We start from the raw sequence: 23,491 nt of genomic DNA, 5'->3' as shown, positions 1-23,491 counted from the left end.
TGCAGTAGTTCTGTCGTGGCCTTTATAACAATACTTACGACCGTTTTATGGTTGAGTTAACATTGTCGTTCATAATTCTATTTTAGAGGGGGATACCAATGCTGACATTGACAGAAATATCGTTTTGCGTTCTTCTTTTACCAGTATCCCAAGGCATAAGCATATCATCTTTATCAGGACGCAATGTATTTTGTACACTGCTTTGTTAATCCTTCATTACTTTCATCTACAACCCTAAATGATATAAAATTATACATTAATTATTTCCTCTTCAGATGACCGCCCATATTTATTTTGTCACTTTTTCCATCAAAAATTAAAATGTCAACAAGGATTTGCTCTTAATTTTATCAAATACATAATAAATAATCCTCATTATTTTTTAAAAAAATTATCCTAAATTTATATGTCAATAAAAAAAAATATCTTAAAAAATATATAAATAATTTGCATATAAGTTTCATTAGTGTTAATGGCATTTTTGTAATTTAAATAGACAGCAAAAAATATATATCCCTTATCAAATTCTTTGACAAATAATTTCAGAAATGCAATACATACATTAAATTTATCTGAAAAACAACAATAACCTTATATAATAAACAACATATTTTTTAGATATAATTTTAATTGATCATATTACAAAAAAGTATAAGAGTCGGTTATTTTTATTTTATTTGTCATGATTATCTAATAATTGGTTGCCCAGGCCTTCCCAGTTTCCCTTAATACGGAATTTACATGTTTTTTTTTTCATATTAGACTAATTGGTAAATCAGATATTTCCCGTTCATGTGATGATATTAAAAATTTAACTATCTCCGAGGCGGGAAAAAATTTTCAAAATTATAATGGGTAGGACTGAGCTAAGAACCTCGAAATTAATATTAGCTTGCACCTGACTTGGGAATATCTTTTACAAGTTATTAAGGGTTGAGCTGGGCTTGATAAACTTTTTTATAATTATAAGATCTTGGATGCTTCCTAATATTGTGAACTTGAACCTGGCATGATATCTATCGTAAAAAATGAATAAAAATCTTATTCCCCGTCATTTTTGACGGGCTTTCTACTAGTTCCAATAATTTTCGAAAAATTTTCCCAAGACATGAATACAACAACCACAGATTCAATCAATACAGTGACAACAGAAAATTTAATAAAGGTTTAATGATGGAAATAATGCAAGAAATTTTGACAGGTACAATCAAAGGTTCAATAATAACACGCAACAATATAGATATTACAATAATAATGATTCACAGCAAAGTCAAAACAATAAAGATTACAGCCAAAATACAAATCACCATATGATAATAGATCACATTACAATTACAACAGAAATAACGATACTAGAAATCAGATAGAATATGGCAACAAGATTAATACAGTAAACATCGAAGAAGTTGATGAATTTAAAAGTGATAAAGCAGAAAACAAGGATTTTGACTTGTTAAACATAAGCGTAAATAACATAACCGAAGATTTTAATGATAATGACAACAACGCGTATAAAGTAACTTTGAAATTGAACAACCTGTCAACGGTCATGCAGGTTGACACAGGTTCCAGGTTCTCAATAATACCTAGTTCGATAGCTAAGAGCGCAGGCGTCAGTGAATTGAAGAAATCGAATTTAAAATTAAAAGGCTATGACGGCTATCAAATCAAAATATTAGGGACGACGCAAATCAGCGTAAATTACGAAGGAGTAACTAAAAATTTACAAGCGATCGTTGTTAATAGCAATAAGAGTCCATTACTTGCAGAACTTGGCTAAGTTACTTCAAGAATATTTTAAAAAAATTTGTAGGAAATATAGATGATGATTATTGTAATGATAAACTTACCAAACTCATACTTGATTACAAACTAAAAATGGCCGATAAACCCATCTGCAAAACCAATATCAAGCTTTGCTTAAAACAAGATGCCGTACCAAAGATAATATCGCCGAGGAGAATACCATACTCCAGAATAGATATAGTAGGTAAAGAATTAAACAGATGGATACAGGACAAAATAATAGAGCCCGTAAAAGATGTATGTTGGACTAGTCCGTTAACTCCAGTCTTCAAGGATGATGGAAGTCTCAGGTTATGTGCTGACTTTAAAGATACAGTCAATCCTGCGCTGGAAGATTTCAAATATCCCATACCAAGAATAGACGATTTAATAGCAAAACTATCAAAAGGAAACAAATTCACCAAAATCGACTTCAAAAGCGCATTTTTGCAAATTCCCATAGATAAGAGCTCTAGGGACATATTGACCATTTCTACACACAAAGGATACTTCAGATTTACCAGATTACCCTTTGGTCTCAAAACTGCGTCTGCTTTATTCCAGCAGACTATGGATAAAATATTCGGAGACATGGAAGATGTAATATTTTAAATTGACGATCTTTTAATAACGGGTAAAAATGACGAAATACATATAGAAAATATAAATAAAGTTTTTGAAAGAATAATAAAATATGGTCTCACACCAAACTTCACAAAGAGCGTATTTATGAAAACCAACGTCTGATGAACTTTCTACATTTTTAGGTATGGCAAGTTACTACAGAAAATTTTTAAATAATTTTGCCGACCTAGCAGACATGCTATACAAAATAGTCAAAGAAAAATGGAAATGGGAAGCTAAACATGCCAAAAGTTTCAATGAAATAAAAACATTAATCAGTCAACCTCCTACATTAAATTATTTTAATCCAAGCTCACCTATAGGCTGCTGACGCATCCAAACGTGGACTTGGAGCAGTACTTTTTCATATAGAGAGCAACGGAAAGGAAAAACCTATAGCCTTTGCATCAAGAACATTATTAAAGGCAGAAATAAACTACACAAATATCAAGAGAGAGGCTCTTGCCATAATATTTGCAATCAAAAGATTTTAAGAGTACCTAATAGGTACGAAGTTTATTATCATCACCGACCATAAACCCTTGATTTACATCTTTTCCAAAGGATTAAAAGAAAATACTTCGATGTCAATGCGTTTACAAAAGTGGAATATAGCAATGGGAGCTTATGATTTTAAAATAATTCTTAGAGCAGGTAAATATAATACAGTTCCTGACTGTCTATCAAGATTACCACTCAGTGTAGATAAGGAAACTATTGATAATATAAGCACGGACAACACAAAAAACAACTTATGGGATATTCCGATTAATTTTAATAAAGTATTAGAGGAAACATATAAAGACAAAGAAATATTAGATATTATTAACGACATAAGGAAAGGTGATGGTATAAAAATCATACAAAAACATGGAAAATGAATTAAGTATTATAAATAATTGTTTGTTCAAAGAAAACAAAATTGTGATTCCTGCAGGCATGAGAAAAACTATGTTGAAGGAATTAAACATCGGAAACTTAGGCGCTGGAAAGACCAAAGCATTAGCTAAGGATTATATGTATTGGCCAGGTATGAACACGGTATCTGAAGTAAAAAATTGTGAATTATATAATATTTGGGCATCGAATCCCAATTCCATTCAACATCCATGGGTTACTACTTCTAAACCTTTTGAAAGAATACATATAGACTATACGGGGCCTTTTTATCAAATGGTTAATAATAATAGATGCATACAGTAAATTCCCAATAATAACTCCAGTCAAATCTATCACAACAGACATCACTTTAAAAGAACTTATGAAAACAATCAGTATATTTGGAATACCGGAAGAAATAGTAACGGATAACGGTACTAACTTTACGAGTCACTCGTTCGATATATTTTGCAAAGATCACGGAATCAAACACACCCTAACCGCCGCTTACCATCAGCAGTCTAACGGTCAGGTGGAAAGGATGGGGGGTATCTTCAAAATGAGTATGAAGAGAAACATAGAAAGAGAGAACACCAATTTAGACACATAGCTCTAGAAAGGTTTTTATTTAATTATCGTAATACTCCGAACAGCTCAACAGGTATAGCACCGATTAAACTATTATTTTCACATGATACAAAGATAAAATGGGATCTATTGAAACTAGTGATTAATAAAGAAAAACGAACAAAGATATGAACAAGAAGACGTATGATGAGAAGTTGAGATGATGATGATGAATAGGGCACAAACAAGAGAAACTGGGATAGCAAAGAATTACTCAGAGAGAGAGATGTTAAGATAGTTAAAGGCGATCAAATCTAATTTATCATGTTAAAATTTTTCTTATTTTAATGTTACTATGTAAATGTTTTCAATTACTTTAAAACTATATATACTTGTCTTTTTTTATATACGATACATATACATTTTATTTATGATTGATTGAAATATAACTTTTACACAAAATGAAATATAATTTTGAATATGGCAACAAGATTAATACAGTAAACATAGAAGGAGTTCATGAATTTAAAAGTGATAAAGCAGAAAACAAAGATTTTGACTTGTTAAACATAAGCGTAAATAACATGACCGAAGATTTTAATGATAATGACAACAACATTACGTGTTTGTGACATTTTGTATAAAAATTATATTTCATTTTGTGTAAAAGTTATATTTCAATTTCAATCAAAAATAAAATGTATATGTAAAATATATAAAAAAAGACATGTATATATAGTTTTAAAGTAATTGAAAACATTTACATAGTAACATTAGAATAAGAAAAATTTAAACATAATAAATTGAATTTGATCGCCTTTAACTATCTTAACTCTCTCTCTGAGTAATTCTTTGCTATCCCAGTTTCTCTTGTTTCTGTCCTATTCATCATCATCATTTCAACGTCTCATCATACGTCTTCTTGTTCATATCTTTGTTCGTTTTTATGTTCGTCTCTTTGTTCGTTATCATTATCATTTAATGAATTGTAGTAGAATAATTATAATAAGAATCAAATCGAATGGTCCATAGAATGATAGAATGATAATTTTATTTTTTTATATATATTTTTTTAAATTTTTATATATTTTTTTTTAATTTTTATATTTTTTTTTATTACATTTTTTAATTTTATTAAATCGCGTGTTGTTTATAATTTTTTTTTCCAAATAATTTTGTATTCCTTGACATTCAATACATAGTCTTTGAAATGACTCGGTAAACGTTTTGCTCTTACAGGTCTTTCACCTCTTTCCCCTCCAAAATTTCTTATCGGTTCGTTCACCGTTATTGTCTCGCATGATCTTTTTTTATTTGGTCTATATGTCTTCTTATTATTTTACAACCAGTGTCTATTGACTAAACCACAATAGAAATTGTCAAAGTTAGGTAATTTAACAACACTAGTACTAATTGCATGTAATTGTATTTTTTTAGAGTATTATAATTACAATTCATTTTATAGTAAAATTAAACTGTTTAAAATGTAGGATTTGATTAAAAATCATAAAAAATAACGAGAAACTTTATTTAATAGCATACAGGGATCCAAACCGAAACGAATATCGGTTCAGGTTCGGATAAAAATAAAGGTTCAAGGTTTAGGATCAGTTCGCAAAAAATAAAAATATCGGTTAGGTTCGAACCTCTGAAAACCGGTTTGAACGCTTTTATATTCAACCTACATTCGAATTATGTATAGTGAAAAATTTTTTTTATTTCATAATTAAAATAAAAAACACATACATAAAACTATAGGCCTAGCCAGGATTTTCCTAAGGAAGGGAATTAAAAATTACTGGGGGCTTCGCTCCCAGACCTATTTTGGGCGGGCACTAGGCCCGCTTTTGCCCGGCCTTCGACCGGGTTACCTTAGTTTATATATAGTCATAAGATTTTTACAAGATAGGAGGTTAATTTTAATAAAAAAAAATAAGCCTGGAACAAATATGAAATATATTTTTATTAGTTAATATAAAATATAATAAATTACTTGTATATACATTAATATAAAAGCATGGTAATAATTTACTCCAAACACATATAAGAAATTATTTATTAAAAGTAAGTAGACATATAGTTGATGTTCCTCTATTATATAGAATTGGTAACAAAATACTAGGTAAAATTCCACTTTTACAGACATATTTGACAGTTAGAGAATATATTACAGCTAATATTTTAACAAATTTTACTAATCAATGCTCTTGATAATAAATATAGCAACAATTTGCATTCAATTAAACGCCATCTATTTATTATAAATAAAAAATGATAAAATTTTCATATTATTCATCCCACAATGTCTTTAAAAGACATTTTTCTGATGTCCTTATCAATATTTTAACGTTTTCTGTAAAATATATAATTCGCTATATTGGTAAAAATTACTTGATTGTCATATGATAATTGATAAAATTACTGTAAATCTACGACATATAATATTCCACTATTTGTATTGTGCTTTAATTTTTTATTTAATTTATGATTCCATTTTATCAACAGTTTTATAATTATATTTTACTTTTATTAAGATAAATAAATTAAAATTACTCACTTTATAAAAAATTATATTTGATATATTAATATTATATTATTTAGTAATTTTATGGATCTATATTATAAATAATTATAATACATTTCACTTTTGTCTTAAGACGTATCTTTGGCTTATTTCCATTTCTTAAAAAAACATTTTTGGTTCACTTTTAATGTATAAAAATGCTTTTTTTCCAAAAATGTATAAATTATGATGAACAGTTTTATAAAAAAAATATCAACTTTTACATGCTTTCTTTCAAATTATTGTTAAAGATATATGCATACATTTTTGAGGGTCAGGGAGTGGGGAAAGGACTAAGGGGGATATTTTTTATTAGCTTAAAATATATTCATAAAAAGTGATAAATTTCTGAAGGGGAGGAAAATTTCCCCTTACCCCCCCCCCCCCCTGGCTACGCCTATGCATATAACCTTCTTTTTTATTAATTGCACATTATAAAATAATATTTAATTTATAAATATAACAAATAAATATCAATGATTAATTTTAATATGGAACAATTACTTAAAATTTTTTTATTAAGTCGCACAATTAATATATTTTCAAAATTCGTCTCACTCAAATTACATCTATAAGGAGATAATATAAATTTAATTGTTGAAAAACATCTTTCCTCACTAACTTGGGTACCCGGCACTGCCAGTACGATATCAGATTTGATGTGTCATTTATAATATTATATGTAAATAATTTATATATTAGAATTAATTTTTCTCTAGGCATAAATTTATAAGCTTAAAATATTTAAAAAATGTTGTAAAATGGCAATATACAAAAGTTTATAAAAATTATGACTGACACTTATCAACAATTCGAATATAATTAAAATTTTTGCAATATACTAGTAATAACTTACACATTATTTTATAAGCATATAATTATAAGAATCGAACCGGTTCATAGGCATTTTAGCGGTTCGGCTCAGGTTCGGCTAGAAATTTTTTAGCGGTTTAGGTTGGATAAAAAATACCGGTTTTTAGTGGTTTAATGGTTTGGTTTGGATTCCTGGTAGCATATAATTTAATTATAATAATATTTAATTCTTTGTTATAATTTTTTTATTTTTGGAAAATAGAAAAACTCGTTCAATATAAAATAAAATATTATATGACATTTGCATAAAAATTATTATAAGTATATTATGTTAAATCAAATTTGGTGTTACAAGATAGAATATCATTTATGATGTCTAAATATAAATAGATTTTATGGGCATTAAAATTTAATGCTCCTCTTCCACCCCAATCAACAAATAATATGAAATATATATTTTAACTAGAATTTTTTAAAAAAATGATTTTGAAAAAATATCTTCAGCAAACGTTAAAAAAAGCCATATTTATAAAAATATTATATAAAAAAATTTGTGTAAAAAAATATTCATTATTATATCAAATAAATTATACAAAATTTAAAAAACATAGACATTCCTTCATTTATAAGTAGAGAGAATGAGTAAATAATAAGTTGTATTTATTTAAAATCGAAATATGATCCGCCTGAATTTTTTATTGTTAAATAGCAATATTAAGAAATTGAACAAACTAACTGAATTCTTCATAATCTCAAATAATTTGATACAGGCGACATATCTCAAAGTCATCGAAGTCGAGAAATTATCAAGTTTACCGTTCAATTTTAACCAATTCAATATTGTTTGCGGAACTAATAACACAACATTTACTATCAGAATGCTCAAACATACAATTATGTGTGACCTGATTTTGGCTTTATTAGATTGTTTATTGCAGATTATGGTATAATTATTATTTTTTAGACTTATATAATTCGTTTGACGTGTACTAAAGTTGTTTTTCCTTGCAAAATAGGAAGAGTTTCGAGATCTATAAACACCAAATGAAGGAGCATCTTGACACCTCACCATATCATATACTTGATTGTTAGAAAAAAGAGATATTCGATATACCAGATTTTTTGTAATATGATTGTTTTTCATAGCTATCAATCGTTTTTTCAACATCAACCTTTTATTAGCAAAATTCTCTCTGACTTTATAGACCGCGTACATGTAGGATATCATTATAGATATGAGTGGCAAAATAGTCATACCCATTTCCCGACATTTGTTCCAGCGCAAAAACCAAGGTTCTTTGTTGACATTCTCAAAAGATATAATGTCAGAATAATAGACATTTATGATGTTATTATTAGCAGTTTGTGGTGCACTGGTAGCCAATGTTAAACTTAAATTTTCGGCTCCCATAAAATACCCGTTATAATTTTTAAGAGATAAAGTTAAAACGTGCACTAGGAAGAGACTAGGTATGTTTAAGACCAGTGACCAGGAGAAAATAGCGAGTGTTATATAATTTATACGTCTTTTAGTCATTAACGATTTATACAATAAGGGACTTGTTAAGATGATATTCAGATTTAAAGATAGTAACAGTGTAAAGAATAAGGAAGTCTTTAGGAAGCATTCGAGCAGATAAAAATTTATATGAATGATATAAAATATCCATGGTACTTTGTGATTAAACACCGATTCGAATCTGTCCTGAAGAATAAAATCTAACGCTTCAACCATGAGACAAATGTTGGCGCCCATGTCCGCTGCTACAATCCTTCTCAATATAAAGTAAAGTTGATGGGAAAAATCGTTTTTTTCTTCCTTTAAAAAGGAGATTGTTATGCCAAAAAAGGTTGTTCCTCCACATTTCTTCCCATTTTTACCATTTGTAATCCGGAGAATCAATATATCGAATATCAAACCAATGACGCTTATAAATGGTAATAAAAAGTGGTAAATTTTCAAGGATATATCTACCGTGTACAAAATATCTGTATAGTTATTAAAATTTCCAAAAAACATGATTTCGAAGAGCGCGTTGTATTCGTAATAAATTTTAAAAATCGTTATTTATCGTTTATAAAAAAATAAATGTAGATTTGGGCCTTCGCTTAAATTATTACTCTATCTTATTATATTATTTAGAATTAATTATAAAAAATATTTTAAATATTATTTTAATTAAAAATTAATAGATATATTTATATATAAATATGTACATAAAATCATACGCGCAATCATTCCCATTTATCCTTTTTTTTTGAAAAAAATGATGTCTAAAAGTAACTATACTATTTTATTTTTTAATAAAATTTTAATCAATGTATAAAGTATTTACGTAAATGGATGATGAAATTTTGCAACTAATATTAATTTTAAATGTCTATTTTTAAAAATTAATTCTTTTACAATAAAATTTAATTAATCAAATTAAATTATTTACAAAACTAAATTTAATACCCCCCCCCCCCCCATTCACCTTTAGTATATTTAATTAGAATATAATTAGTATGAAGCAAAAAAAAAATTTAAATTAAATTCTAGGAATTCTCTAGACCCAGAATTTTTGTGATAGCCCGATACTTTAAATAAAGCTTTTAGCAAAACCGAGAAGATAATTAAGCATTATTGACATCAAAATTTCAAAATCATATAGGTAAACTCAATCTATCCAGCTTATATTAACACGAATGTGAAAAATTTGCTCAAGCTTTTAAATTAATCAAAGAATTTTTATAGATTGAATAATATCTCATAAGCTGTACATTAAATATTGTAAAATAAACTTTTTAATTTAACTAAAAGGCAACCTCTATTATAATTAAATTTCTTGGCATTTTCTAATTCTATGAAAAAAGAATATTTTCCAGTTTTCTCTATTCTCATTCTATTTTTAATTTTATATATAATCGAATCGAAAGATGGAAATATTCTTTTAGGCACAAGCTAATAACCCAAGCATTTTATAATTGTGTTATTAATTCCTTCTTCTCCTGGCACCCATTATTCGAGAAGTATTTTTGTGGCAAATCAGATATTTAGTGGTTCAATTTCCATTCTATGATGAGTTGCAAGTATGAAATGGGAGAGAAATAACTGTTGTTCAAACTAGTGATATGCATCGGGCCTAATTTTTTAAGCCCGGCCAAATATTTTTATAAAAAGTTTTACCCGGCCCTGTCAGAACCCGAAATTTTTTAAAAAGGTTTTGCCAGCCCGGCCCGAATTTATTTAAATATAGAAATTAATATTTATAATTACTCAAAATAAACGATATATGTTATACGGGGTCAGTTTCTATAAATAAATCAAATATTTTTGTTTTACATAAAAAATTCAACATAAAATTGATGAATTTAGATATATTTATACAGCCTGACCCGACCCGGCCCGAATTTTCTTAAAAATATTACCCCCGACCCAGCCCGAACCAACCCGATTTTTTTAAAAAAATGGGCTCAGCCAGGGGCGGACTGGCCATAAGACCCGGTGGGCATTTTGCCCACGAGGCCGCGAGAAATGTCGATTTTTGAGGCCGATCAGAAAAAAATATCAAAATAGAGGCCGATTAGAAAAAAATTATTATTATGTTCACATTATTTTCTCTTATCATTTATTTATTTTTAATGATATTTTTATGATTTGAATATCACATTCTTTGAGAATTTTCATGTCGTTTACTATATTTTAATGCATAATATATCAATAACGTCGCTTGACGCTACACATCATTACCACGTTCTTTTCTTTGTTTTTTTTCAAATGAAGTGAAAACGCTTCCGTTTGAGTAGAGTGAGCTAAGTTTTGATTAATTTATTATATTATATTTTTATACATTGCTTTATTGTAGAAATAATATTGCCAACATTTCTTGTTCTTAATTCATTGTAATCAAATAAAATCCAGGTCGGTGAATCAGATAAAAGGATGGATGCTTGGATGAAACAGAATAATTCATCTGGCCAAAATAAGTTGAGAAGGCTGCAAATATAGGTGAGATAAGGTGGTGGGCACGTGAAAAAGCCCTTAGATGGATATATGGTAAAGAGAGCTTGCTCCCAATAACGATAAAGGCACTTCAATTTATAATAGATAATAAATATATTGAGATAAAAACTTGATAATTTATGTAAATTTAAGACGCTAAGTACAGCTATAATATATTTGGAAATTTTTTAAATAATGGGGCCACTGTCATATCTTCAAACTGAAAAATTAGGTACTTTGTCAGGATGGAAAATGAAAGAAGATGCTAAATCTTCTGTATCATTATATCGATTCAAAATAAAGCAATAAAATGGCTGCTAATTTAAATGAAACATTTTCATATTTATAGCTCGCGGAGGGTATCTACGTACAAAATGCTCTGGAAAAAGATCGAATTGGACGAGCGAAGAGAATATATAGTGACAAATGCCAAGATAAACGTCCTCAAGAATCGATTGACCTTTATAGGTTCGAACTATTTAGTCCTAATAATTGAACAAATTATAAACAGCTTGTCGTACTACTTTCTGCGAATTGAGAGCTTATCTTGAATGTGCAATATTTGCAACCAAAACATTTTGATGAAATAAATAGTAAAGATATTTATGAAGCCTTGGAAAACTAGCACAATTGGCATATATATTAAGTGTTAAATTTCATAACGAATTATGTTCATTTGCCAGTGTATTCAAAGATTTGATAGCAGAATAAATGAAACGGACGATGATATCGCATGTACAAGTGAGTAGTCAAATGAAGAAGATGGAATATTACAATATGATAACAAATCAGAGTGTGATAATAAATGTAACAAGTGTTTAATATGCGAGTATGAAATTCTTAAAGGATACAATAGGCCTATTCAAAAACGAATTCGAATCGAATAGGGCATTATTCATATTCGATTCGTTTAAACGAATCGAATAATTTATTATTTGAATTCGTACGAATAATAAAATCTACTATTTGTATTCGATTCGAATATTTCGAATAATTCGAATTAATTTTTTTAATAAAATAAATCATACTCAAATATATTGACAAATTTTTTTATTACAAATTTGATTTTAATCAGAAAAAATTATAATAATATGTAATCAATAATCTGATAATAAATAATATATAATCAAGTTATAAACAAAATTAAAATATATATTATTAATTGAATTTATAATTTAAGCCAATTTTTAAGGCAAAGAGTTTTTCTTATATTTTCTTCCTTATATGACATGCGGTTTTTTGACAATAAATTAGTTCCAACTGAGAAAAGCCTTTCACAAGCAGTTGATGTTCCTTGTATAGATAGATAATCCCTTGCCATTTTCGAGAGTATGGGGATCCGATATGCATTTGCCTTCCACCACATTAACGGGATCACTCTTTGCTCTTGGTTCACTCAGATAAAAATCTATTTCACACAGTTGAATATTATTTTGTTTAAAAACAATGTCTAGCCTGTTTTGTTGAATTTTATCCTTATTTGTTTGACAGTTATAATTATGAGCTTATAAAATAAAATCATATTTAAATGGGGGTAAATTAAATACCTGTATATCTATTGTAAATCTCTTTAAATTTGTCCATTAACTTGGATATATCAATATCATAATCAACAGATATTGATTTAAGATATTCTACTTTAAGCCTGGGATCTAATATTGTGGTTATTATTGCATCATCGGCAGTTAAATTATAATAGCCCAACAATTTATCACATGCTACTTTGAAACTATTGTTAAAGGATTTATGGAAACCAGGTTTTTCATTTTTTAGATGTTCAAGAATTAAAATATAATAAGGTATAACCAAATTATAAGTAGGATAATTCTCCCCACATACCATATTTGTAGTTTCATATAAAGGCAATAGTATAGCTTTAATTTTTATAAGATCCTCCTATTCTTCCTATATGTTATCAAAGTATTATATTATTACCTAATTATAAATTTTAGTTTACCTCATATTTGTTTTTCTTGAAGAATTTTAATGTTAGTTTTAAAAAATTTAGGGGAGGATGTAGGGAACTACATATATTTTTTAATAAATTTAATTTTTGAGGGGAATTACGAATCATTCTAATAATTTTTCTTAGTTTTAGAATTGAAGGGTCTAAAATTTTTAAAATTTCTTTGGATATTAAATTAATTACATGGGCAAAGCATTGGATGTGCCCTATTTTTATTAAGGGATATTTTAAAGAAAATGTATCAATAAATGTTTTATTATTAGTTGCATTATCTAAAAGTTATATAAAAATTTTTATTCTCTAAATTATAATTTTTAACTATTTTGACAAAAGCTTTAAATATATTTTCACCTGAATGTGTTTCATTTATTGGACTGACATCCAAAATTATGTTATTTATTCTAAAATTATCATCAATAAAATGGGCTGTTAGCCCTAAAAAAAGGAACCTGTGTTGGGCTAGTCCAAATGTCAGATGAAAAATTAATCTGACTTTTATTTTTAGATATTATTTCCTTTACCAATTGTTCTTTTTCTGCAAATGTATTATACATGTGCAATTTAAGATTATTGGAGCATATTGATTTTACAGAACAATCAAGATCACTTATAAAATTTTTAAAATCATTGGAATTAATAATTTTAAAAGGAATATTATGATTTATAAATAATTTTAATAAATTATCCTTAAAATTAATTTTTTTTGAAGAATTTGGTGTAGACTTTAAAAAAATGTCAATTTTATTATTATTTTTACTAAGGTGTGAATGAAACCTATTCATTTATTTTACCTTATCGTTTACTTTTAAATTTTTCTGCTTTCCCTAATTTAAGAATTTTATATAAATATTTATTAACCATTCCCACAACCTCATGTACTGCCGAAAGAGTCATGAGTAAAATTAAATTAATTAAAACAAGACTGCGCAGTACCATGAAAGATTCTTTTCTCAATAATTTAACCATATTATCAATGGAAAATTTTTTATTTAAACAATTAAATACTGATGAAATTATAAATTCTTTCGCTTTCTCTTCCCCTAATTTACTTTCAAAATCAAAATGTAGATTTCTCTCCTTCATAAAATCTTGCGCCTTTGAAAAAACATCCAAAAATTCAGTGTTATTATCTATTAGATTAAAAAATAATTAAGACAATAATTTATATTATACTTCTCAAATTAATCAAGCAATCTTTTGTCAATTGAATTTGATTTATTGCATACCCTATATCCTTCGAAATGGTTTGCAATTTTGTACAAGCCAAACTTGTTATCAACAATATCTTATCCAAAACACAAAGTGATAAGATAAAATCAAATTTTTCTATTCTAAAGACTATAGCACTAGCCATAGTGGAAGTGGCAGGATCTTCAGAATCCTTTAAATTTGTTAAAGCTGCCCTCAAGGTATCATAAAGTTGAAAAAATTTTACAATAGCTTTATATGACGATAGCCAGCTTCTAAATAAAAAAAAACATTTAAAATTTAAATAAATAAGGAACTATTACCGAGTGGTATTCTTGACGCGTAGAAATCGTTGCGATTTTTTCAGATCATTACACTGAAATTTTTTGAGTACCTCATATCTTTTTACACCATTAAAATAGACATAAATCTCATCTAGTATTCCTAGAACATTTCGAAGTTCTTTAATTGATTGGCATAATTGAACAACGATTAAATTTAATCGATGACAATAACACCAAATAAAAGCTGCCTTTGGCGCCTCTGTTCTAATCAAGGCTTGCACACCATTGATTCTTCCACTCATGTTTGAGGCGCCATCATAACTTTTCCCAATTAGATATTCAAGGGGTAAATTCATCGAACCAAGTTTGGATATTATATTATGCTTTATATCGAGACCTGTGGTATTTCCCGTACAATATATGTCAATCAGTCTTTCAACAGGCTTCGGCGTCTCATTATTTTCAACATATCTTACTATCAAAGCTATTGCTTCTGATTTCGAAACATCGTATGTGCCATCAACTATGATTGAAAAGCACCTGTTAAATGTAATCTCATTTTGAATTTTTTTTATAACCATATTTTTCATGGTTTCAATGAGAATGTTTATGTTATTATATGATAATAGGTTTGAATATAATTTCGTTTTTAATCCCTTATTTTTTTATCCTTTTTTCTTTCTTCATTTTGCTGTATATACATTTTTAGAATAGGTTCAGAATCTGCAATAAGCTTAATAAGGGCCATCATATTGCCTTCTTGTTGCCTGTTCCCCCAGAAGGCTTGGTTACGAGATATTAAAAAAACATCTTATTATAATTCTTATAATAGAACGGTTATTATCTACACATTCTTTCTGAGGTGTTATAAATTTTAATATCGAATTTTTATTATGAGAAAGCCTTCTATAATCGGCCATCATATGTGCCTGTGAAGATTCATGCAGAATAATATCACGATTAATATTTTGCCATTTATCTAGACCTTCACATGTCCATTGTGAATTTGCGTGTGGACCACCAAATAAGAGACATGTTAAGCAAAAAACTTTATACATTTTAATACTATAAGTAATCCCATTTCTAGGAATTTTGCTATTGTCAATATTGGTAATATTTTTAGGCATATTTTAAAATTGGAAAAATAATTTATGACAAGAATATTCGGTTAACAAATTTACTAAACATCTACCAAAATTTCCGTCAATATATTAAATAAAATATTAAGTGAGGGGGGGGGGGGTCTTATTGTTACATTTATAAACCAGAAATCACATGATCATGATGGATGTAAAAAAAGTACCCCCACTCAAATTTACTGAAGCAGTTGCTTCGGACACCCTCTCCCCCCCGTTGTAGGGGCCCCTGGATCCCATATGATTGCTCTCTTTTGTGAGGAAATTTTCTCATCTTCAACATCAAGCATAATTTCATCAGAAGCATTCTCCTCTAACATAATTAGGCTAGCTAACAATAATTATTGTAGAAATGTAATATATTTTTATTTACCTCTGGTTTGTGTAATTTTTAATATAATTTATTATGAGATTCAAAAAATAAACTTTTCGTGAGATTCAAAAAATGTGGCAAATAAAAATTTAAATTTTCACTTCAGAAATTTTTAAATTTGTGCTAGAATTTTTATAAACACAAACACATCACCTGTCCGATTGGCAGGTCAACAAATAGAAATGACAAATGTTAGATTTATTAAACAATTTATTAAATATTACGAATAATTCGTTTTACTCGAATAATTCTTTTTATTCGAATCGAATAAATGATTATTCGTATTCAGATAAAACAAATAATTTATCTAGGATACAATAAGCACACAAGTGCACTAATTTATTTTTGGCATATGAATACATTTTAACTTTATCATTTACGCAGGTTAATTGCGAGAAAGCATTTAGTAAATTAAAAATTATAAAAATAGGCTGAGAGCTAATATTGACCAAGAAAAATTAAAAGCGTTTTTAATGATGTCAGTTGAACGAGAACTATTAGCATAGATTGAACTAGAAGATATTCCTGTATATTTGAGCAAAGGTTCAAAGTTAATGAGAGATTTATTAAGTTAAAAATTATATGTTTTTTAAATCTTTTATTAGAATCTTATTAATATTATATGCAATATGATCGGTGCCTGATTTTATAAAAGTGCAGCAATTTTATTCTCTGTAATATTGTATAACTGCAATAATTTTATATTTATAATTAATTGATATAATATATTGAGTATGCATTTTTTTTATATTTATATATGATGCATGATTTGATTTTATAGTACAATATCGTTGTAAATCTAATATAAAATATATATTTTCAATGAATATTAGGTAATGAATATGATTTTAGATGTGCATTTTTTTTAAATAAAATATATGATTATCGTATAATACTATTCATTTTTTTACTAAAAATGTAAAACGTTTGAACTTATTTTCAAAAAATAAGAAGTAATAAAAATCATGCAAATCAAAGAAGCCATTTAAGGGAACCCGGTCGAAGAACAGGCAAAAGCGAGCCGAAGGCCCGCAAAATGGAGATACGGGGGCGAAGCCCCCATATAAATGAAGCCGCTATAAAAAGTGCCCACGAGGCCGTAGCGTTGCCAGTCCGCCCCTGGGCCCAGCCCAGGTACGGGCTGGGTCAACTTTTGCAGATCTCTAGTAAAAACCACTATTGGTTCAAATAAAACTACTTATTCATGTCTGCTGAAATACCTAAAAGAGCACTAACGCACCTTATATGGTGGAAGAATGAAAATGTTCAAGATGCCATAATTCAGAATAAGGAATATGAGCCTGAGCTTGCAGAAACAAAATGAGGTTAGATTTTTAAGTTATTTTTATTGAAAATATTTTACAACTGATTTAAATCAGGTATCACCAAATAGGTTAAAATCTAATGATGTTAAAAACATGTTTTGGGTCGATTTTTACACGATCAAAATTATAATCAAGATAATATTATGTAAGTCTGGATTGCTCATAGATTGTAGTAATGTTTGGACATCTATTTGCAAAATGACGAGGCTTACATAATTTTACTTTGGCTAAAATCTTAATCGGGTCGTCTTTAAAAATCGACCCGAATCGGACCTTTTACCAACAAGCAACATCACTCAAAATGTCTGTTACTAATAATGGTAGAATATTTTCTTTAAAATTTTATAAATACGTATAGGTTGAATAATTAATTGAAGCTGATGCAATTTGTTGCTTTCCTTGTAAGATCTATAACTTAAAAATGGTGAATTAAATCTATACCAAAACGGGGTTTTACCAACTGGAAGAAAGTTCTTGTAAACAGGGGCCTTGAAAAACATTATTGTAGAATACATAAAAGAAGAAGTGGATCATAAGACTTAAAGATTTTTCCAATTTTTTTGTATAAACTAATTAGCAAATTTAAATCAAGATAGCCAATTTTATTTTCTAGACATAAAAAAATTTAAACCTATATTGGCGACCAATATTGGTGAAAAGGGATTAGTAATTGAAATTGATTGTTAAAAATTTATATTTAAAAAGTTTAGAAAATTATAAAGATTGTGTTAAATCAAAATTTGTTAAATAACCCAAAAATGCGTTTCCAAATGTTTTTCAAATGTTCTATACCAGTTTAGATCATCCACATCGAGTTGTGAAACTTTTCACCATTAAAGAGAATTATTAAATCAAATAAACTTTCTAGTAGTGATATAGAAAATACAGCATCGATTAATTTTGGAAATGTTTTCAAGGGATATCTCAACCAAAATTATATTGTTAATATTTTTGTTAGTTTTACACTGCTTAATCATTGACATAATACCAATTGAAATATAATTAAAAATATGTTCTAAATTATAAATATTTTATAATCGAATCCATAACAAATATTATACAAGCACATATTATTATATATTTGTTAAATTATTAAAAACTTTTAAATGTTAATCCTTAAACTGTTTTATAACTTCCTAATTTAAATTTATGAAGTTGAATGATATACTATAGGGCATAGCAACACCCCAGAGATTTTAAATTTTTATTAGAAGAGAAAACCTGTCTATATTTTAACTTGGTTTTTCAGCAGCCTCCTATTTTTATACTAAAATATGTTTTTACAAAGTTTCATACATCTTTATTAAATTATTTAAGATGCAAATATTTTTTTGTAAAAACGCCTATTTAAACTCTTTTCATTTTTTTTAAAATATATATTATTTGACAAAATTTTATATCATTTAAAAATTCTTAGATTTATATAACTTAGGTTCTACATTGCTATCTAAAATATCAAAGCCAAGGCGCCAGCGCAGGCGGGTAGCCAGAAATTTTCTATGGGATGGAGAAGGGGAGGTGCCAGGGGGGGAGGGGGTTATAATTTTTATATATTGAAATGACTTTTTTGGAGCATTAAAGATTTATTAGAACTAATCATCATTATAAAATTTATTAGAACTATCATATTTGAAAATATGATAATTTCAAAAAACAATAATAAAATATTGGAAAATATAAAATATCAAGAGCGAATATACGGTTAAAAAATATTATAGCCATATAATCCGATATGTAAAACACAATAAAATATAAAATTGAACATTTTATAATGAATAGTCAAAATATCGTTCATAAATAAAAATTTAACCTTCTATGAATTTTGTTTTGTGTTAGGGATTAGATCTCAATGGTAAAGCTGCTCTATTCAATCAATTTTAAGATGCTTCATATAGGTTTTTATTTTCTGTAATGAAGGATAGGTCCTCTCATTTGTGCTTTTACTAATTGGTATTATTGCCAAATATACTGTAATTTTAATATATTTGGAAAACTTATAAATTATATTTTAAAGTTAATGTTTTCACTGTATTTCTCGGAGGATTATCTACAAAAATAAATTTTTCATACCATTTAAATTCTGAAATTAATTGGCCTTCAGATACGTTTATACCTTATGAATAGCTAAATATTTAATATTTCAATATCATATTTGAAAATTGATAGAACCAGATTATAAATCACAAATGGTTCATTGATTTGAGTCAAAATTAAATCCAAGAGTAAAATAAAAACGATTATTTATAGTAATTCTCAATTTAGTTTTAGTTAATATAGGAAATATTTGTTTGTCGATGAAAGTAGAGTTTGTGAATCTCAAGATCATATAATTTCCCTTTCACTTCAACATTCACATAAATCTCGAAAAATTCTTAGTCGATATTATTTCTTGGTTTTCTAAGTTGTAATATAATAATATTTGTGATTCTCATAACTTCAGCCAAATCCATTTTTTTGAAAAATATTGCATGAAAAAAATCGGCACCCATATTAAAACTAATTATGTATCAGTTTCACATGTAACATCTGTTTCAGGTGATTCTGATATTTCTCTAAGGGCAAACAAAATAGACTCTTCCTAGATTTAAAAAAGGCGGTAACAACTTGATGTCGAAGGCTCCATTTCGTGCAAGCTTTTTGCAGTTTCCTTTTCCTCTAGTACACTAGAAATAATTATATTCAGCAAATTCTGTCTATTTGTTTATCTGAATATTTTATACACTATAAATTTTCTACTCATAGTTATTAGTAGAGATAAATTAAATATAATTTTTTTTTTGGTTGAAAAAATTTTCTTATATCCATCAGTGTTTAAGGTTTAGAAAATGTAAGAAAATAATTTTTATTTTTGTGAAATAAAATATTAATATACAAGAAATTAATATTTAAATTAATTTCAACTTTTTGATAATATTTAGAATAGAATAACCCATCTGAAATAGAATACTTTATAATTCACAATTCATGGAGCCCTTTATATTTTTCAAAAATTCTTGCAAGGGGGAGGGGTGGATTTCTTTCTTTCCCACCCACCAAACGGCTATGCGCATGAACCCTTTTATATTTTTTTCAAAAAATTTTGATACAGGGGGATCCCTCTTGCTGGCTACGCACCTGCAGAGGCGTAACTAACATCTCCAATCTCTAAATGTAACCTGGTTATTATTTACAGAATCTGAACCGAACCGTCAATATTTTTGTCACACAAATCTAACCAGAATCTCTAAAAATTTCTGTGAAACGGATTTCAGTCTTTTGATATCATAACTTAAAATTTATCAATTGATTTATAAATATCAGTAGCCATTTTTGATATTTTTCTATATTGCTATTTGGCAGTACCAGTTATCCAAGTTACGTATAGAAATGTTCTCTGTCGTTGAATTTATTCTTTCTCCTTTATAGATATAATTTAATAGAAAATATGTTAAATGCATATGACTCAGTATTCTTTTTTTCAGAGAAAAGTGATAAATTAAAATAAATAAAATGTGCTTTTTCTTTACATGATATATAATAACTTTAATATTAAAAAGGTTCGAACCAGCTTCACGAAATGAAAATTGAACCATAAACAGCCATTTTTATCAGAATCAAAACCAGAACTGATATTTTTTATGAGTCGGATACCATTACAACTCAAGGGATAATTTTTTAAATACAAAAAAACTGCATAAAAGAGTTTTAAATGTTTTTTTAACTAGCTATTTTATGAATGATGTATTTTTTTTAAATTATATTTCCTCCAGTCATTTCAGAGATACGAGAAAAATTAAAAAGTGATTCTTTATTTCCTTCTGAGTCGATTTCTTTTTTATAATTCATATATTAAATTTTTTTATCAATTTTAAATCATTTTCCGAGGACGATTTTGAAACTTGAAAAATCTGAGAAAATATTGAGTGACCCACACTATAAATTTCAAACAATTTTGACTTATATTTTTTTACTATTCCTAATTTATATTTTTACGCTCACATTTATAGTGAAAGCGTTATCTTCAAGCTTTGCATGTCATAAATCAGCGTTATTATAGTTAAGTCAGTTTTAAAAATTTATTTAATATAAGCTAAAATAGAGATAATTATTTTATAATGCTATTATTTTTATAATCGTATCGCATATTTTTTATCAATGCATCGCAACATACGTTTTTCAAATTTATACCTATTTATTGGCCTTAAATAGCTCAGTACGCGTTTACTATAAATGCGGTCTTATAAAGATATAATTTTTTTTATTTAAAAAAAATATAACAGGCCAGGTGACTATACATAATTAGGGAAGAATATTTCTGCCAAAATCATTTTTCTTTCAAAATATCACAAGTAATATTAAAATTAAAAATAAAGTATGATTCAGAATAGTAAAATATTTTTTTAAAAATTGTTAGTTATCCTAATTCGTAATGAATAAAAATGCAATTGCTTAGGCAAAATAGATATTACAATGGGTTGGCAAAGATAAAAGGCATTATAGGTTTATTGCCGATATCACTTAGAAATTTTGACGTTTACTATAAAATAATGATAAATTATAAGATTGCATTTATTTATTTTGGGCGTTTCAGAGAATGCTAAGGCTGGTAAAAATAGCAAATTAATTGATGATATACATAATGTCATCCGAGAGGTTTTTAACCATTAGACCGGATATTCCGATTTCTTCTTGAATTTGGTAGGGTCTGGGATTGAAAGCATGTACTTTTCTTAAAATAAATGCATAGTATTGATACTAATCTATTCTTATGATAGAAGTAGCTTCCCTTAAAAATATATTATGTAAGGGTGGTGGAGGATTTTTAATATCAACAATGTAACAGTAGATATATATATATATAGGCAAATGGAATTAAAAGAGAAACTCGAAACGTAAATAAATAGCTTATTCGATGTTTCTATGTTGATGGGTCTAGACTTGAAGGAATTATTCCAAGGCTCGATTTTTAAATTCGGCTAACTCAATATTTCCGCCAAAAGTAGTGCTTAAGCCTCAAGATTTCGCAAATAGATGTCAAAACCTTTGGGCCATCTATCAGAAAATATTTAAGCATGCGCAATATTTTTCTGGATAAAATATTGAATTAGCCGATTTTAAAATTGGCTCAAATTGAGTTGCTTAACAATACTAGTTTCAAGGTATTTTTTCCCAGCCTATTTTGAAATATTAAATTACCTGCTTGTTTTTTCTAATGACCAGCTTTAGTATAATGAATCAATGATTTTGTTCCTTTGTCGAATCAAAGAGATTATTCCACTACAAATTGGAATAAAAAAGGACTATTTTCGAATATTTATAAACCAAATAGAAGTATGTTCTGAGCATTTTTAAAGATGAACATTATTGGTCTAGTTCTATTAGTTCCGGGTATATAAGTGTTTTAAGTGTTCATGTTGCTCAATTTTGCAATATTATATTAAAATAGATGTGTCATTAATATTTCTTAAAGACATCCATTTTACAAAAGATTTCGTTGAAGTAAAAAATTGGTTTTAAAATTATTTTATTTCCTTCCAATTTTTAAATGGCACCATGCAAAATATGCTTACACATATAGATTTCACTAGAATTTAAATATCAACAATGCTCTCCAGTGCTCCAAGTCAGGCCTGAAAATTAAAAAAAATATCCTCAGGTCCGATTTTCTCAATTTTATATAATCAACCCGTCCCGGTAATTATAAAATTTTGGTAATTTAAAAAAAGATTAGCTATATTTTAAATAATTTAAGCCGTATATTTTATGAAGAATTTCAAAGGGAAAATCATTTATTCGAGAAGCGATACTTTGCATATACTCGAAAAAAAGAATTAGGACTAAGAAAAAATTAATTAATTAATGATCAGCAGTGGAAGGGTTTTAGCTTTAAAAAAATTTAATCATTTGGCGGGCGGGTGAATTTCGAAATATCCGCGAGTGGGTTCAAAAGCAGCGTTGCGCATTTTGTGACTGGGTTTAAGTTAAAGCTGTGCCAATCCATAAATTTTTCAACGATATGATTCT

At 27.6% G+C, this 23,491-nt stretch overlaps 1 protein-coding gene across 1 annotated transcript; it reads left to right on the top strand.

Annotated features, from left to right (window-relative positions):
• Positions 1–2,993: 2,993 nt before the first annotated feature.
• Positions 2,994–4,487, top strand: LOC135932045 (uncharacterized). The gene is made up of 4 exons (XM_065469387.1): positions 2,994–3,258; positions 3,323–3,439; positions 3,633–3,820; positions 4,347–4,487. Exons 1-4 carry the CDS (start codon positions 2,994–2,996, stop codon positions 4,485–4,487), a joined length of 711 nt encoding a protein of 236 aa, XP_065325459.1.
• The last annotated feature ends 19,004 nt before the right edge of the window (positions 4,488–23,491 follow it).

This window comes from Gordionus sp. m RMFG-2023, chromosome 1 (genome assembly GCF_954871325.1).
Source record: "Gordionus sp. m RMFG-2023 chromosome 1, tfGorSpeb1-WG-v2, whole genome shotgun sequence".
In the NCBI taxonomy this organism is placed as follows: Eukaryota; Metazoa; Nematomorpha; class Gordioida; order Chordodea; family Parachordodidae; genus Gordionus; species Gordionus sp. m RMFG-2023.
Note: the sequence above shows the minus strand (reverse complement) of the source record. Positions and strands in the feature narration are given on the sequence as shown.